Source organism: Lynx rufus, unplaced genomic scaffold (assembly GCF_022079265.1).
Source record: "Lynx rufus isolate CCGP_SWC_20201006 ecotype Redwood Valley unplaced genomic scaffold, mLynRuf1.p SCAF_4, whole genome shotgun sequence".
NCBI lineage: Eukaryota > Metazoa > Chordata > Mammalia > Carnivora > Felidae > Lynx > Lynx rufus.
Window position 1 is genome coordinate 54,512,295 of NW_025814856.1, and position 18,321 is coordinate 54,530,615.

The window sequence follows — 18,321 nt, forward strand, 5'->3', positions numbered from 1 at the left end:
GTGGTTGGGTGTATGTGTGTGTATGTCCACATGTGTTGCAAGTAAGAATTACCAGATCTCTGCCCTCACCCCTTTCTAGATGACCATCTGAGTATCAAAAGATACTGGACAGAAGGTCACTGGGCTCTTAACAGGATAAATGTGGGTTCCACTTCTGTCCTTAATCCTGGTTATTCCTGCAGCGTTGATTAAATGAGCTGTTTCATGCAAGAATAGTGCCAGACCCTTTACAATCCATCAACCTCATTTCATGCTAGAAGAAACTGAGGCTCAGAGAGGTTGAGGAGCTTAATGGCTGCCATTCATGCCATGCAGTTTGCTACCTTTTCACATACCCCTTATTTAGCTCTACCAGCAGCAGGCCTGTGAGGTAGTTCCTCAGATATTCATCTGGTAGAGGAACAGATGAATTAAGAGAGGTTAGCCTGGCAGGGGACCACACAGCCAGTCAGTGGTAGAATGAGGATTTAAAGCTTGGGCTGCCTGACTCACTTTGCCCTAAGTAGCAAGAACAGTTCCATCTGGGTCAGGCACAGTGGGAGTGCCCAAGCACTGTGGCCTATGTATATGGACACTCCCGTTTCTAATGTGGGATGGGATACTGCATCCTTGGGGAGTGCCTTCTGTGGACTTTAAGGTCAAGAGCTCTTCTGCCTAAAACTCTTCAGTTTAGCACGGTTTTTAAAATACTTCAGGAAGGGGAAAAAAATACCTTCAGAAAGACTTCTGGTTTCAGCTCAGGCATGCAAGGATTTTGAGTTGTCACTCCTGTCCTTACCACAAGAGAAAGCTGGACAAACTGAAAATCAGCGACTCTTTGGACGCACCAGAGAACCGAGTGTGGGGTAAACTGCTGCTTCAAAACCTGGAGAGTCGTAGCAGACACCTGCTCACCTGGAGCAGAAGCCACTGGAACCTGGTAGGAACACTGGTGGAATGTGGGAGGCTGAGCACAGACTAGCATGGGAGTGAGGAACTCCTAGGGGCCACAGCTGAAGGGACACCACACACCTTTATGGTTTTATCTCCGGGAATGCCACCTGTGGCCTTAATTGCTGAGAGAGATCCCCTGGTGGCTCTGACGGGAAGGGGATGAGTAATCTTTGTAAAATAAACTCTGAGCATTCCCCAGGGGAAAATACTGTACCAGAGTCTGATCCTACTCTGGGAAGGGCAGGTTTCTCCCACTCCCACACCCTCTGGCCTTTCCATCTCATCTAAGTGGGGGGAGGGTAAAAGAAAACTTGTTTATACATTCTGCTACTCACATATGCTAAATGTGTGTTTTTCCCCACACTAACCAGTTCTTGATACCGGCTAGATGTCCTCCAAATTCAATTTTGTTCTGACATAATTCATCTGGAGTTAGCTAAGGGCTTAGCTCCACAAGACTGCCCCCCCCCCCCACTTTAGATGCCAATCACAAGTGTAAGCATCTGGTGCTTCTGACAGATGGCCTATAAGTTAGGGTTCCCACAAGCCTCTCGTTGGGTCTGATAATTTGCTATAACGGCTCACTGGATTATTGGCTAATTATAAGAGAATACAATTTAGGAACAACCAGAGAGAAGAGATGCATAGGGCAAGATATGGAATAAGGGGCAGAGAGCTTCCATGACCTCTGTAGGCACACCACTCTCCCTGCACCATCACTGATGCGTTCACCCTCCCAGAAGCTCTCCCAACTCCTTTGGTTAGGGTATGTTTTAATGGAGGCTTCATTACATAGGCATGATTGATTAAAGTTATTGTCATTAGTGATTAACTCAACCTCCAGCCCCTCTCCCAGAGGTTAGAGGTTAGGGGTCTGGGGCTGAAAGTTCCAACTAATTATCTGTGGCAACCAGCCCTCTATCCTTAGGGGCTTTCCAAAAGCTCATGTCATCTGCATAAACTGGTGCAGTTAAAAGGAGCTTGTTACTATAACAAAAGATGCTCCTTTCACTTTTATCTCTCCAGAGCTATTTCAGGAACAGGGACAAAACCCAGATATGACAGAAGATGCACCTGTATTATCATTAAGGAAATTACAAGAGTTTCAGGAACTCTGGCCAGGAGTCAGGAACAAAGACCAAATTTATATATTTCTTATTGTATTATAACATCACAGAGTGGGATTAAGAAACACTTACGAAGGTCACAGCCCGAGGACACAGGCCCACTAAAATACTGAGATTTCATCAAATGACTAATAGAATGCTTCCCTTCTCTCACACCTTACCAACAGGGCTCCAGTGTAACTGTGGACTACAGCTGGAAGAGCTTCAAGACACACACTCTGAGGAGTAACATCTAGGGAATAGCTAAGTCAAGAGGTGGGACAAAAAGACACTAAAGGGTTTTCAAGCCTCTGGACCTACAGGAAACATTAAACACAACTAGCTAGATTAACATAAACCCTCATTCCAGAGGCTCATTTACCTCAGTTCCTACTAGCCAATACAGCCAATGTCATCTGGCCTTCAACAAAAAATTAGAAGCATGCTAAAGGGTAAGGAAAAAAAACACGGTTTGATGAGACACAGCAGGCACCAGAACCAGACAGACTTCTGTGACACAGATGTTGGAGTTATCAGACAGGAAATTTAAAATAACTTATTAATATGTTAAGTCTAATGGTAAAACTACATAGTATGCAAGACTATATGGGTAATGTAAGCAGAGATAAAACTCTAAGAAATAGTCAATAGCAAATGTTAGAAATCAAAAATGCTAACAAATGAAGAATGCCTTTAATGGGCTCATCAGTGGACTGGACACAATTGTGCAAAGAATCAATGATCTTGAAGATATGTCAGTAGAAACCACACTAACTGCAATGACAAGAGAAAAAGAAAGAATGAAAAACAAACCCAGAAAAAAAATCCAAAAACAATGTGTCAATTTCAAAAGATATAATATATGTAATTGGAACAGCAGAAGAAAAAAAAGAGTGAAGAAGACATATTTGAGGTAATGGCTGAGAACTTCACAAAATTCATGGCAGATCCAAGAAGTTCAGAGTAGGATAAATATCAAGTAGGGTAAATATAAAATATCTATATGTAGGTATATTTTATTCGACTGCATAAACCAAAGAGAAAATCTTGAAAGAAGAAGAAAAAATTATTTTAAAGAGAAAACAAAGAATTATAGCTGATTACTCCTCAGAAACATGCAAGAAGAGAGTGGAGTGAAATATTTAAAGTCTTGAAAGAAAACCCCACAAACCTAGAAATCTATATCTGGCAAAATTATCCTTCTAATGTGAAGAAGAAGTAAAAACTTTATAAGATCAGGAAGTGTACTTGAGAGATGCATCTCGGGGCACCAGGGTGGCTCATTCTGTTAGCATCAGACTCTTGATTTCAGCTCAGGTAGTGATCTCACGGTTGTGAGATTGAGCCTGGAGCTGGGCTCTGTGCTGACAGCATAGAGCCTGCTTGAGATTCTCTCCCTCCCTCCCTCTCTGCCCCTCCCCCACTCGCTGTCTGAAAATAAATAATCTTAAAAAAAAAAAAAGAGAAAGAAAATCTGCACTTGGAACACTTCACTTTGAATCCAGAGAAGTTGAGAGAGAAAAACTGACTTATTTGCGGTTGAAGATCAAGGTAGCCCACTGGGCCTCTGAACTCAGCTCTCCTGATATATCACTGTTGTAATTTTGTTGTCTTAAGTTTGAGCCTATTTATTATTTATTTAAAAATATTTTTTAACTGAGTTTGAGCCTTCTTAAAAATATTTTTACTTGCGGGGTGGGGTGGGGAAAGGCTAATATACTGAGTGTGAAAACCAAACTTTGAGCGAGGGTGTTCTTACCGAAAAGGTTCCCCGCCTCTAAGCCTAATGCCACCAGAGGGAACTACAAGTTCCGAGCTGCTCTGCGGTGAGCGCGCAGCCTGCCGGGAGGCGTCTCCCGTGCGTCTGCGCGGGAAGTGGAAACCAGCGGTGAGGCGACGCGGTGTGAGGTCCGCCTGGCCGGCGGCGTCTGCAGCAGCGGGGCCCTTGCTGCTAGGCCAGCGGCCCGACCTCTCCGCCGCCATGCCCATGAAGGGCCGCTTCCCGATCCGCCGCACCCTGCAGTACCTGGGCCAGGGGGACGTGGTGTTCAAGGACTCAGTGAAGGTCATGACAGTGAACTACAACACGCACGGGGAGCTGGGCGAGGGCGCCAGGTCAGTTGGAACTCTTCGAGGCCGTCCTCAGGCCGCGCGGACCGTACCGTAATGACGGGCTAGTAACGCTGAGACCTGGAGCTGCTCTAAGTGCCACTTAATCCTGAGGCCGGCCTCCTGAGCTGGGTGCCATCGGCCCCATTTTACAGACGAGGAGACTGAGGAGCAGCTTGCTCCAGGTTCCACAGCGAGAAGAGGACAGCAGGGCCACGCTGTGCAGGCTGCGGTCATGACGGAGGTGGGGGAGCGGAGGACTAGGGCCCCCTCCTCCCTCCTGCCTCCCCGGTGGAGGACTAGGCTAACCGGGGAGGCCACAGCCTCCTTTAACTACCTGTGCCTGGCAGGCGAGCCGTGGGGAGCGGCGGCACACGTTCTGCTCTGGATGGAGCTTGGTCCGGCGGCGACAGACCCTGTTTAAGTCCCAGCTTTAACAACTGCTGGCTTGGGGCGAGTTGCTCCTTCTCACTGTCCCAAACCGGGCTGATACCTGTGCCCAGGGTCGCTGTGGGGATGCACTGAAAGAAGTAATAGCTGCTAGCACTTCCTGAGCCCTTCTTATGCATGCACATGCAGCATATAAGAAGGATGTTTGTCATGCATTATTTGAATGTTTGTCATGCATTATCTTATTTGATGTTTACGGAAGCCCCATGGTTATCCCCATTTTAGGGATGAAGAAACGCCACAGAGATGTTAGTAAGTCGGTTGTTCAAGGTACCAGGCTGGCTGTGCACATGCTTCTCATATGCAGGACTCAACACCCTTGTAATTGATTATGTCAGCTGTGTAGCCTCAGGCTCCATACCTCGACCCCCACCATAGACTCCTTAAGGTGGTTTTTTAATCCTGGAGCAGAGTAGGAACTCCTTAAACGGAAGTTTACAAATGGAGGGTTTGAAGTGAACCTCGAGGCAGTATTGGTGCTTTGGGCTTTTCAGGTATTAAGTATAAATGTACTGATTGCTGAATGCTTGGCTCTGAGCTGGGAGTTCAACAGTGCCTAAGAAAAAAGTTCTGTCCTCCAGAAGCTTTGGGACTGGCTATATGGGGTGGATCAAAACGGGACAGGGGGAGTGCTCCCAGTGTGGAATGGTCTCCCATGGTGAGGTGGCTTTGCTGCACAGCTGTTTGGGACAGCCAGAGGCTACCTCCTAGCTGTTTGCTGTCCATAGGTGAAGCGAATAACTTGGACTTGCTTGCATGGGATCAGCTGTGCTGAGGGCTTCTGGAATGGGTATCCAGATACTTCTTTATAACCCACTGTGCATCCCATCCAATGTGTCCATGCTGGCAGTCAGGGCAGAGGCCAGGCAGTACCAGTAAGGAGGGAGGCAGTCTGGATGGGCCCACTAGAACTGGGAACTATGCCCCGTCACAAGAGACCATTTACTACTTGGCTACAGCTTGACTTTGTGGGCCCCGTGGAGAATTTCTGACTTGTCAAGAAGCCAGAAATTCAGATTTGTATATGAATCTGGTTTTTAAATCATCAGCCAATAAAAAATAGGCCTGTAGGTCTTATACTTGCATGTTCAAGTAGTTTAATACCCTCTAGGTCAACAGAAACCAAACAGCCATTCTGTGCCTCATTATTCCTCATGGCAAAGGCTTGCCTGTCTCACCTGTGTGTGCCCTTGGGGATTTTGTGCCCTTGGGTTTGAATCTACTTGACTTGGCTCTTTCTCGCACCGCAGGCCTTTGAGTGTTCATGTACCCGTAGCATTTCGCTGCTCCTCCCTGGATCACCTCCATTCCAAGTGCCACAGTGTACACACAGCCCTGGGAGAGCCATAGTCTTGGGTGTCTGCTGGGTGTGTGGGGAGCTGCCTTAGGTGTCTGAGGGCTAAATCCCTGCTCACCTCTGCCAGATGTTCTTGCCATTCAGATGCAGTAAGAAAAGTAACAGCTGCTAGCATTTATTGAGTTTTCTTTCCAGGCTGAACCTCAGGATCTAGGTGAATTTGGTAATTTGATAGTGACAGAAGAGTGTGGCTGAAGTCCAGCTGCTTGTAGTCCTAGTTCTTTGACCCCTGGCTGTGTGACCTAGGGCAGTTTACTTGACTTTTCTGACCTGATTTCCTTAGTTATAAAACCCTACGTTGTGGGGTCGTTGTGAGGATTCAAGTGTATTAAATTGCCTAACAGGTGAGTGCCTGGGTGGCTCAGTCTGTAGGGCATCTGACTCTTGATCTTACAGTTGTGAGTTAGAGCCCCACATTTGGGTGTGGAGCCTACTTAAAAAAAAAAAAAATTAAAATAAATAAAATACCCAACAAAGTGTCTGACGTATACAGTAGGTGCTCAACTAAAGGTTTCCTACCATTGTCAACTTTCTTCCCAGGCTTCAAGAACGATTTAAACATTCCTGTCGAGATTTTGTCCCAGCAGTTCTAGGTGTCAGCAATTCCTGTATGAATATGCTCTGGTTTCTTGGTATGATGTTGGGATCCTCTGCTGTGGGGTGGGAATTGAGCAGAGGCATCATAAGCCTAGGAAGGTAAATTTAGCTTTGTCATGATCTGCAAGGCCTACAGTAGGACCTTATCTCTGTTGCCTCCCCTAGAGTCAGCAACTTTTTAGTTTTAACCATTTAATTAGTTTCCCCTTCATAGTTGAACACCGTACTTAGAAAGCTAGTTCTTACTTTTCTAGCTTTAGGCATTATCTACTGACTTGCCACTATGGAAGATGAGGATTTAGCTCTCTTTCCCCAACATTGCCATTCCCCAACCGAACCCAACACATTACTCAGCTCTTCATCCTCCCAGTGTAGTCATTTCAGAATTTTGGATAGAATAGTATTCATTGTTTAAATTAATGTGACTTTGTGAACACTCCACACAGTTGAACCAGAGTACTATGGTTATTTTTCCTTTTTGTTTTTGCAAAGCTTTTTGTTTTCCCTGGAGTTAATAATTGTCCTTGCTTTTGTTTTAATTGTAGACTGCTCTGGTTATGGAAGTCTCCCCAAGTAAATGGTCACATAGTCACCTTCTGTTGATTCTGTCAATTCCATCTTCTTAAAAATAAATTACAAGCTCTACTATGGACTGGTTGTCCTGCATTGTCATCGTCTTGTAAATATTGAGGCACACAGCCATACGTTGCCCTGGTTCAGACAGCTGAGAAGTGGTAAAGCTGGGAAACTGTTTCTTTCCCGTGTACTACTTGTACCTGTCTGTCATCTGATGTATGGGGCAGGGTGGCAGCAGGAAGCAGAGGGCACATTTATTTTATTATTTTTTTAATATATATATTAAGTTTATTTATTTATTTTGAGAGAGAGAGAGAGAGAGACAGTGCAAATGGGGGAGGGGCAGAGAGAGAGGGTGAGAGAGAATCCCAGGCAGGCTCCACACTATCAGTGCACAGCCCAATATGGGACTCAAACCCACAACCGTGAGATCATGACCTGAGCCAAAATCAAGAGTCAAATGCTTAACAGACTGAGCCACCCAGGCGCCCCAGAGGGCACATTTAAATTAGGATCATTTGGGGAGCCTTTAATTAAGGAACTGTTTACAGAGGTATGGGCAAGGATGGGGAAAAGAAACCACAAGGAACAGTGCAGGACCCCGGGTCTAGGTTGGCGGAAGTGCGAGGGAGAGAACTGCCTAATGAGCCTGGGACTCAGCCAGGAGACAAGTCAGGGAAAGAATACTTTGACTCTGCCCCCTACTTCCAGTCTTGCCGAAGGTCACTGTTGGCCAAACCCAACATGAAGTCAGAGGTCAAGGAAGCTCACCTCCTAGTCCAAGTAGGTTAGCCGTCAAGGATGGAGAATAGGAGGAGAGGGATTCAGACATGTAGCAGCGTCTTAATTAGTCCTCTCTCAAGGAACATTTGTTGTTTCTGTTCCTTTGCTGTAACAAATAATGTCTTTGCATTCAAGTGTGAACATAAAAAGCAGTGAAATCACTGAGTCAGGATCTAAGCTTTTAAAATTTTGCTAGTTCCAAGGTGACCTCCAAAGAGGTTAAACCAGTTCTTAAGGAGGTATTTGCTGATTTCTATAACTTCTTCTTTTTTTAATCTGTAGCAATCTAACAGGTGTCAATCCTATTTTAATTTACAGGACTCTTGGGAAGGTATTGAGAATCTCAAGATGATAGGCTATTTGGGTTTCTGCCTATTTGTGGCCATTGTTGTTGAACTGTAAATCTTATGATGTGTAAAACTTTATCAAAGGAATTAGCTTTTTGTTTTATGTCTTACAAACATTTTTCTTTTGGCAAATGTTGATTATGTTTTTGATAAATTTTGCCAAAGTTTAAAGGTGGTCATATTTATCTGTGTTTTTTCTATTTTATTATTTTTTTAATGTTTATTTATTTTGAGAGAGAGCCTGTGAGTGGAGGGACAGAGAAAAACACACACACAGAATCCAAAGCAGGCTCCAGGCTCTGAGCTGTCAGTACAGAGCTCAGTGCAGGGCTTGAACCCATGAATAGCCACAGTCGGATGCTTAATCAACTGAGCCACCCAGGTGCCTCTATCTGTGTTTTAAACTTAAGTTTAAAGGTCTCTCCACTCTTAGGTTGTAAAACTATTTTCCATGTTTGCTTTTATTTATTTTTATTTTCTTCTTTTAAAGTTTATTTTAAGAGAGCGTGTGTATGTGTGTGCAAGTGGGAGAGGGGCAGAGAGAGAGGGAGAAAGAATCCCAAGCAGGCTCCACTCAGCGTGGAGCTTGACATGGGGGTTGATCCCACGACCACAAGATCACTACCTGAGTCGATACTAACAGTTGGATGCTCGGGGCACCTGAGTAGCTCAGTCGGTTAAGTGTCCGACTTTGGCTCAGGTCATAATCTCATGGTTCTTAAGTTCAAATCCCTGTGTTGGGCTCTGTGCTAACAGCTCAGAGCCTGGAGCCGGCTTCAGATTCTGTGTCTCCCTCTCTCTCTGCCCCTGCCCCACTCACACTCTGTCGCTCTCTCTTCCTTAAAAATAAATAAACATTAAAAAATTAAAAAAAAAAAAAGACCTGGATGCACAACTGACTGAGCCACCGAGGCGACCCAATGCTTTTATTTATTTTTACATTATGGGTTAATTTACATGAAGTGCACACCTGTTAGTATACAGTTTGATGAACTTCTACCTATGAATGAGTACACCTGTCTAACCAGCACCCACTGTTGAGAGAATATACTAATAAATTCCCGACTGCTGCTTTTCTCAGCCTTTTTGTGGGGCAGGGTCCCCTGTGAATCAGATGAAAATTCTGGACTTTCCCTCAAAATATGGAAGTGTGCAGCATTTCAAGTTGAAAACTCTGTTCACATGTTTAATTAATGTCTTTCCTTTTGCAGGAAATTTGTGTTTTTCAACATACCTCAGATCCAGTACAAAAACCCTTGGGTACAGATCATAATGTTTAAGAATATGACGCCGTCCCCCTTCCTGAGGTTTTATCTGGGTGAGTGTGGTCTCTACTGAGGCCAGGACAGTCTTTCCTCCCGTCCTTTCCTCCTACCTTAGCACTCAGGGGAGATCTGAAGCAAGGGCTCTTGTAAACATCCCTTACTTTCTGTTACTGGCATTGGACCGTGGCACACAGTGGCCACTGAGGTTTGGATCTTCCTCCATCTCTCCAGCCTTGTCTCCTGTTGCCCCCGTGTCTCCTACCTGCCTCACACCATGCAGCAGATTCTTCCAAATTCCCTTGCCACACCCCACCTCGATGCTTTGCTCATGCTGGACCCTCTGTTGGAAATCCCCTTTCTACTTTGCTTATTGATTTATTTTTAAAATCCTTCAGAGACTCCACTTGGGCACCACTTCTTCCAGGAAGCTCTGCCTGCACCTTTACATTGGTCCTCCCCTGTCTCCTAGCTGCCCTCTCAGTGCTGGCCACGTCCTCTTGAGCAGTGTGTGTATCTGTGTGTGTCCTCTTCTGGAGCTTACACTTTCATGATGCTCTCCTATTCGCATGAGGCACCGAGTGAATATTTGTTTGGTTATATTGGGTTCAGTACTTTGAAGTCAGACCTAGATGTTTTGATCCAGCTCTCTACTCAGTCATTCTGACCACGAGAGAGTAATATTCCCATTGATTAATTTCTCAGGTGAAGGTCCAACAACTGGCTTACATGGTTACAAGAACCAACTGAGGTGCAGTTTGGGAAATGCTTCAGGAAGCAATATGATCCTGTTCTTAAATTCATTCAGCAAATATGTATGGAGTGTCTGCTGGGCCCAGGCACACACAGTGCCTGAGGTATTAGGGAGCCATAGAGACAAAGGTCTCTGCCTTTGTAGGGATGGCATCCTAGCAGGAAGAGACAGAATGGACAAGAAACTTCAGATAGTATGTCAGAGGATAAGTGCTATGAAAGAAAAACTAGAGCAAGGTCAAGGGGGTGAAGAGAATGCTGGTGCTAGAGCAGTTTTGTGTATATATTTTGTGTTTGCATTTTAAAAAATAATTTCATTGAGTTATAATTTACCCAGACTAAAACACACAGATTTTCTGTGTATAAATATTCTTTTGTGTCTGGCTTTTACTTATGTGTTTGAGACTCCTCAGTTACGTGTATCAGTAGTTTATTCGTTTTTAGTGCTGAGTAGGGTTCCACTGAAGGAACATACCACAGTTTATTTATCCGTTCACCTGTTGATCATCATTTGGGTTTTTGTTAGATGCCGAGACAGAGTTAGAAGTAGGTTTATTGGAGATAAAGGGAGGGGGAAGGCAGGGAAAGTCTTCAGGTGGCAGAGCAGGTTGGACATCTCTGGAAGGAAAGGGAGAAGGAAGGAGTCTGGATGCGCCTCAGAAGGTGGTGCAGGCCTGAGCAAGTCTGGGCCAGCCCAGCAGGAAGTTCCAGCTCTGCGCTGGGCAGAACTGGCCAGGTCCTGGACACCTGCGCTGTCACAGGAGGGCCTCTGTGGCTGTTGAGGGCCGTGTCTAGTTTCTGGCTACTAAGAGAAGGTGCGCCTCAGCACCTTCCTGCACGAGTGGATTTTGTGGACACAGGCGCCCTGTTCTCCTGGGCATGTGCCTCAGGATGGGGTTGCTGGACGATGGGATAGGCCATGCCAGATACTGCTGTGAACTGCTTTCTCCAACTAGTGCATTTCACCCTTCAGTCAGCAGGGCGTGGCAGTCGTGGTGGCTCTCCATCCTTACTTGCTGTCATTTGCATTAGGTTTTTTTTTCCCTGTTAATTACATTGGTTTCCTGTGGTTGCTGTAACAAGTGACTGCAGGCTGGGTGGCTTAACACAAATTTCTTCCATTTCTGTAGAAGTCCAACATGGACAAAAATCAAGGTATCCGCAGAGCCTTCCTGTCTGGAGGTTTAAGGGCAAATTCATCTATGTGGCTTTTCCAGCTCCTAGAGGCCACCCCCATTCTCTGGCTTGTGGCCCTACCCTCCATCTTCAAGTACAGCAGCATGGCATATCTAGCCATTCTTCCACAGTCACATGCCCCTTGGAACACAGTCCAGATAGGTTCTCTGATTTTAAGATCCGCATGATTAACTTAGGTCACCCACATTATCCAGAATGGTTTCATCCCCAGGTCCTCGACTTACGCTCTGAGGCACAGCCCCTTTTGTCGCGAAAGGTGACCTATTCACATGTTATGGAGGAGTAGGACAGGGATAGGTTTTGAGGCCATTCTACTTACCACATTAAATATTTTAAATTTTAGCCTTTCCAGGCTTCATTGAAATTTTAATTTACATTTCCCCATATCTTTTCGTGTGCTTATTGGCCACTCATAAGATTTCTTTGTAAAGAGTGTCTCTGAGTCTTTGTCCATTAAAAAAAATCAGGCTCTTTGCTTTCTTACTGAATTCTTTATATATTCTGGATGCAGTTGTTCCCTCAGGTGTGTGTATTGTGAGTGTTGTCTCTCAGTCTTTGGCTTGCTTTTCATAATGGTGTCTTTGGAAGAGCACAAGTTTTAATTTGGATGAACTCTAGCTTGTCGGTTGTTCTTTTTTATGGCTAGTGCTTTTTGTGTCCTGTCCCAGAAATCTGTCTATTGTAAGGTCACAAAGGTTTTCTCTTATATTTCTGTTCAAAGTTTTATAGTTGTAGATTGCATATTTGTTTCTCTGATATATAATCTGAGTTATTTGTGTATTAAGTGGAATAGGGATTGAGGTTCTTTTTTTTTTTTTTTTTTTTTTTTTTGACATTTATTTATTTTTGAGAGAGAAAGAGACAGAGCATGAGCAGGGGTAGGGGCAGAGAGAGAGAGAGGGAGACACAGAATCCAAAGCAGGCTCAAGGCTCTGAGCTGTCAGCACCGAGCCCAATGCAGGGTTTGAACTCCCGAACCGTGAGATCATGACCTGAGCTGAAGTCAGACGCTTAACCAACTGAGCCACCCAGGCGCCCCTGTTTTTCAGGGTTGGGATACTCAGGTGTTAGAGCACCAAGAAATGAACGACCATCCTTTGCCTTATTTAGTTTCCTTGGCATTTCTGTCAAAACACAGTCAACCGTAGATGGATAAACAAAACTTGGTATATCCATTCAGTGGAATATTACTCAGCCACAAAGAGGTACAAAGTACTGACAGATGCTACAACACAGGCAAAGCTTGAAAACATAAGCCAAATGAGAGAAGGCAGACGCAGAAGGCCACAGATTATATAATTCCGTTTATATAAAATGTACGAACGAACAGGCCAGTTCATAGGGACAGAAAATGGTTGTGCAGGGCTGAGGCTGGTGTCGTATGAATAGGAAGTGACTGCTTAATAGGTACAGGGTTTCTCTTTGGGGTGATGAGAAAAGTTCTAAAACAAGATAGTGGTGATAGTCACAGTTGTACAACACTGTGAATAGAATAAAAACCACGGAATTACAGGCTTTAAATGGTAATTTTTGTTATGTGTATTTTACCACACACAAAAATCATTTCACCATATATTTCTGACCTCTTCATTCTTTCACTGATCATATGTCTGTTCTTAGTCTCATACCACACTGTCTTGGTTTGTGGCTTTCTAGTAAGTCTTTTAATATCAGGTAGTTAAAAAAAATTTTTTTAACGTTTTTATTTGTTTTTAAGAGAGAGAAAACGAGTGGGGAGGGGCAGGGGCAGAGAGGGAGACACAGAATCTGAAGCAGGCTCCAGGCTCTGAGCTGTCAACACAGAGCCCATCGTGGGGCTCAAACTTGTGAACTGTGAGATCATGACCTGAGCCAAAGTCAGACACTTAACCAACTGAGCCACCAAGGTGCCCCTAAGATCACGTAGTTTTAAATTCAGACTTGTTCTACCCCCCAACCCCACCAAATCACTTTATATGTACGTTCTTTGCATTTATATATTAACTTTAAAATCTGCTTGTCTGTTTCTTGAAAAGAGCTTGCTGGGATTTTGATTGAAATCATATTACATACCATTTTGAGAATGGACATTTTAACAATGTTGAATATGTTTTGTGACTGTTGTGAAAGTGTTATTTTTTAATTCATTTCCAGTTGTTTGGTTACACCTTTATAGAAGTCCAATTGATTTTTGTGTGTGGGTCTTGTGTCTTGCATCCTTGCTAATAAATTGACCTCGTATTTCTAGTAGGTTTTATTTTCTAAATTCCTAAGTTCATCTGTAAATAACGACAGTTTTACTTCCTTTCCGATCTTTTTTCCTTTTCTTTTTCTGTGTATTCACTGGCTAAAGTGGCTGTGATATTTTGCATTTTTATGAGCTGTGTAGGAAAGTTCCAGTTACCGGGGTGCCTGAGTGGCTCAGTCAGTTAAGTGTCTGACTTTGGCTCAGGTCGTGATCTCATGGTTTGTGAGTTCGAGCCCCGTGTCGGGCTCTGGGGTGAATAGCTCAGAGCCTGGAGCCAGCTTAAGATTCTGTGTCTCCCTCTGTCTGCCCCTCTGCTGCCTGCACTCTATCTCTCGCATTGTCTCAAAAATAAATAAACATTAAAAAAAAAAAAAAGGAAAGTTCCAGTTACTCTGCATCCTCCTTGGTGCTTTTATTACCCATTTAAAAAAAATTTGAGCCACTCCAATCTTGTCCTATGGTCCTTTTAATTTGCATTTTGTTAATAACTGATGATGAAGAGTATCTTTTCATGTGCTTATTGACCGTTGTATTTTTGTTGTTAAATGTTTTACATATTTCGTATTTTTAGTTGGATTGTTTTAAGGAGTTGTGAGAGTTCTTTATATAGTTGGGATATGAGTGCTTTATCAGATGTATACATTATGAGTATTTTGTCCTAGTCTGTGGCTTTTGGTAGCTTTTGAAACGCAAGTTTTAAACTGTCATGAATTTCAGTTTATCAGATTTTTTCTTTAAGGGACCATGTTTTTGATGTCATATCTAAAAATCTTTGTGTAGGTAAGGTTATGAAGATTTTCTTTGTTCTCTTCTAAAAGTTTAATAGTGGTTTTAGTTCATACATTTAGGCCTCTGATCCATTTTCAGGTTTTTCTTTTTTTTTTAAATGCTGTGAGGAATTATGTTGGCATTGGCATCTTTGCTGAAAATAGGAGTTTATTTCTGGACCTAGTTCTTTTCCATCAGTCTGTAGTGTGTTCTTATGCTAATACCACACTGTCTTGGTTACTGTAGCTTATAGTAAATTTGAAATTGGAACACGAACATCCTCCCATTGTCTTGTTTGTCTTGGATTTTTTAAACTTTTTTTTAGAGAGTGCAAGTCACGGAGAGGGGCCAAGGGAGAGAAATCTTAAGCAGGCTCCATACTGAGCATGGAGCCTGACGTGGGGCTCTATCCCACGACCCTGGGATCATGACCTGAGCTGACCTGAGTTGGACCCTTAATCAACTGAACCACCCAGGCGCCTCCATTTTCTTGTTTTTCAAAATTGTTTTGGCTATTTTGGGTCCTTTGCATGAATTTGAGGCTTGATTTGTCTGTTTCTATGAAAACACCTGCTAGGATTTTGATGGAGGTTGCACTGAATCCATGGTCCATTGTGGGGAGAATTTCCATCTTAATGATACTGAATATTCTATCCATGAACGTGGAAAGTTGCTTTCCATTAAAATAGTATGCTTTTGCACATACCTCAAATTTGTTTCCTCATGTTTAAAGAAATATGGAAAAAGGGTAGCATTATGGGTTATGTAGACACACGTTTATCTTATCGTTAAAATGCTCTGCTAAAAGCAAATCCATCACCACCACTTGAGGCTGCAAAGCGTGCCGCTGAGTCCTCAGTGCTTCTTGTCCCCTTTGCTTCCCATTTCCAGATTCCGGGGAGCAGGTCCTCGTGGATGTGGAGACCAAGAGCAATAAGGAGATCATGGAGCACGTCAAAAAAATCCTGGGGAAGAGCGAGTGAGTTGATGGGGCTGACCTGGAGGGGAACAGGAGCCTCAATGCAGAGCGAGGGAGGAAAGGGGCATCAGGAGGGCACACACCAACCCAAGCGCAGGCTGCAGAGTTCGCTCGGTCTGGCTTTGCTGCTCCCCACGTGTGTGCCTCTGCTGCGAGGTGGGGACAGAGACCTCCCTGTCTCCTGGGCTCGACGGGAAGCTGAGGTGCCGGGGGAGCACTGGCCCTGGGCAGTTGTGGCCAGTTCTCTCCTTGGGAGTCTCCCTTTGGAGCTGGTGGGTATCTAGCCTCAGCACGTGTTGGGATCCATCTTTTGTACACGGATGGATGGAGCAAAGGGAGGGAAGCCAAGAAAAGTACGTCTTGGAGGAAGCACGTTGAGGCCTTCACAGGCCCCTTCATCCTGACTACGTGCTGAGTCAGAGCTGGGGCCGCCTCTAGGCCGCAGGAAAGCTGACCATTGCTGTGCGGTCAGTGCTGTGTGTGGCCAGTGTGGGACTGGGAGGCCTGTGGGGGAGGACGTTAGGCTTTGGGGGTGAGGAGCAGGTCGAGAGGCACAGGAGAGCCAGGTTTCCCCGGCTGATGGTGGGATGCACTTGGCCAAGAAGTCCCACAATGCCTAGAGGCTCAGCAGCGCTCCCACACGTCGCCGTCTGTGCTGTTTGGCAGGGAAACCCTGGAGAGAGAGGAGCAGGAGAAAAAGCAGCTTTCTCACCCGGCTCACTTTGGCCCCCGAAAGTACTGCCTACGGGAGTGCATCTGCGAGGTGGAAGGGCAGGTCCCCTGCCCGGGCCTGGTGCCGTTACCAAAGGAGATGACGGGGAAGTACAGAGCGATGCTGAAAGCCAGCGCCCAGGACTAGGGCCCCAGGCCACACCCAGGGAAGCCCCTGGCTGTCCTCGAAGGGACTTTGACGGTCTCTTTGCCATGAGGGTCCCCTTCACACACCTGTGTGGAAGGACATGGGAGGGTCGGGGGAGTATCTGCCGTCGAACTGCCAGACGAAGATCTTCACTCCATCAGGTCAATAAAATGCTTCCAGATCTCCAGAGGCGTGGTGCGTATCTGTCTGATAGGCACAGGAAGGCCTGCGTAGGGATGGAGAAGGTCTAAGGCCTACCTGCTGACACCCCTGTGTCAGTCCTGCTGGCTTTTCCTAGTCTCTCTTGGCTTCGATTTTTCTTCCAGACCCTGAGCTGCTGTGGTTGGATCTGGCAGGATCTGGCTGGAGCCGTCTGGCTGGCAGCGTGAAGCCCCCTTTCAAACTAAAGCCAACCGACATTCCTCCCAAGAGGCTTGGCTGCAGGCGAGCAGGTGGTGTAGGAGGCGCCTGTGGCGGGCACAGAGCAGCCTCCCTCAGGTGTGTGCCCTGGTGAGGCAGCCACTGCCAGCTGCCACTCCCCGGCCCTGTTCACAGGTAGGTTTGTGGACCAGGAGGGCGGACGGGTGAGGTGCTGGCTGGTCGAGACTCCGAGGCCCTGCTCTGGGTGCCTCTCAGCCTGCCTCTTTCTCAGGTTTGCAAGAGGGGGTGAAGGTCCGCCTAGTTCTTGCCTCACAAGACATGGATACTGCTGTCACTGAGGGCCGGTTTCAACCCTCAGGTGACACCTGAGCCCTCCAGGATTACTTCAAGGCTTACCTGGCTGAGACGCTGCCCTGTGGGAAATGCCTGGCCGGTGGGGCTGAGAGGAAAGGGGAGGCCAGGAACTAATTTGCTGGGGAAATCGTGTGGAACCAGAATGTTTTATAGAAATGCTGGGGGATCAGCCCATTAAATTGGGAGGGATTTGGCTCCTTTTACATTTACACCACCTGATGTTCAGGTGGTGATTTTGTACCAGACTTGTGTTCGGGGAGACGGCTGGTGGGGCTGGGCACGGAGGAGGCATTCTGGGATCGCTGCAGGCTCACCAGGGTTGTGTTGAACTACAGGTCCACACCGCAGTGCACCTTCTCCCTTTACCATTTGAGGGTGGGCAGAGAATTCTATCCTCCATTCTAACCCTTTCTGTCATGTTTTTTAATAACCCCGCCCAGCTGACTTAGCCTTGGCCTTCACGCCAGCTGCTGAGGCTGTGATTGGGCTGCGGGGGCCGCTGGAGCTTTTCGGAAAGTGAGCCAGGGCTGGGGAAGTAAGTACCTCTTCCCTCCATGGCCCACAGGGGGCCCAGAAAGGTTGCTGACCGGGAGGCAAGGCAAGCCAGTGCCGCCCTTATTACTCTTTACAGAGACTTGGAATAAGCACCACTAGGGGGCATTATCTCTTTGACCCTTTTGTCTCCTGTTTCCTACTTTGTTTAGTAGTGATAAAAGATGGGTTTAAAATGTACAGAAATAGGAAAAAAAGATTGCTGTGATAGTGTCTATTTGCATAGATTTTAGACCTTGTTCTTCTGAAGTGACTGGTTTTCATTTTGAATACTTACCTGGCACAGCCATTTAAAGCTATTTGGCTGCCAGTGGGTTCTGCCAAGAATCTGACTCTGGACCTCCGAATCCTCACCAGTAAAATGAGAGGTCACATGGTCCCCCCACGGAGCAAGTTCTTTCCAACTTCTACAACTTTAAGAACACATTTTTGTTCTGGATAGTGAATACCCTTACAGGAGGAGCCGGCTGGTTGGAGGCCGGCCGGTTCGAGTATCATCTGTGACTGCAGCTTGTGTAGCCTGGCACCTCAGCTGTGCTCCCCTCCAGAACCACCGACCTGGCTTTTGGACTTCCACACCTTCTTTCCCACTAAAGGTATTTGCAAGTCAGGTGGACCATCAAGTAGACTGACGGCCAGGGAAGGATCTGCGGGTACTTCCTGCGGGTGCTCCTGGGGGTCAGGCATTACTGGTGTTACTATTAGAAGAAATGGGCAGATGCACATTAGTC

General features: G+C 45.8%; 1 protein-coding gene across 1 annotated transcript; it reads left to right on the forward strand.

Annotated features, from left to right (window-relative positions):
• Positions 1-3,917: 3,917 nt before the first annotated feature.
• MRPS25 (mitochondrial ribosomal protein S25) lies at positions 3,918-16,490 on the forward strand. The gene is made up of 4 exons (XM_047097062.1): positions 3,918-4,154; positions 9,470-9,576; positions 15,357-15,444; positions 16,111-16,490. Exons 1-4 carry the CDS (start codon positions 4,021-4,023, stop codon positions 16,301-16,303), a joined length of 522 nt encoding a protein of 173 aa, XP_046953018.1. The 5' UTR covers positions 3,918-4,020; the 3' UTR covers positions 16,304-16,490.
• The last annotated feature ends 1,831 nt before the right edge of the window (positions 16,491-18,321 follow it).

What these genes read in the sequence shown, in the direction of transcription:
- MRPS25 (XM_047097062.1), top strand. Translation starts at nt 4,021, where the DNA reads ATGCCCATGAAGGGCCGCTTCCCGATCCGCCGCACCCTGCAGTACCTG. An exon ending in GAGCTGGGCGAGGGCGCCAG is followed by an intron (nt 4,155 to 9,469) that starts GTCAGTTGGAAC and finishes TTCCTTTTGCAG; the next exon opens with GAAATTTGTGTTTTTCAACA. An exon ending in AAAATCCTGGGGAAGAGCGA is followed by an intron (nt 15,445 to 16,110) that starts GTGAGTTGATGG and finishes GCTGTTTGGCAG; the next exon opens with GGAAACCCTGGAGAGAGAGG.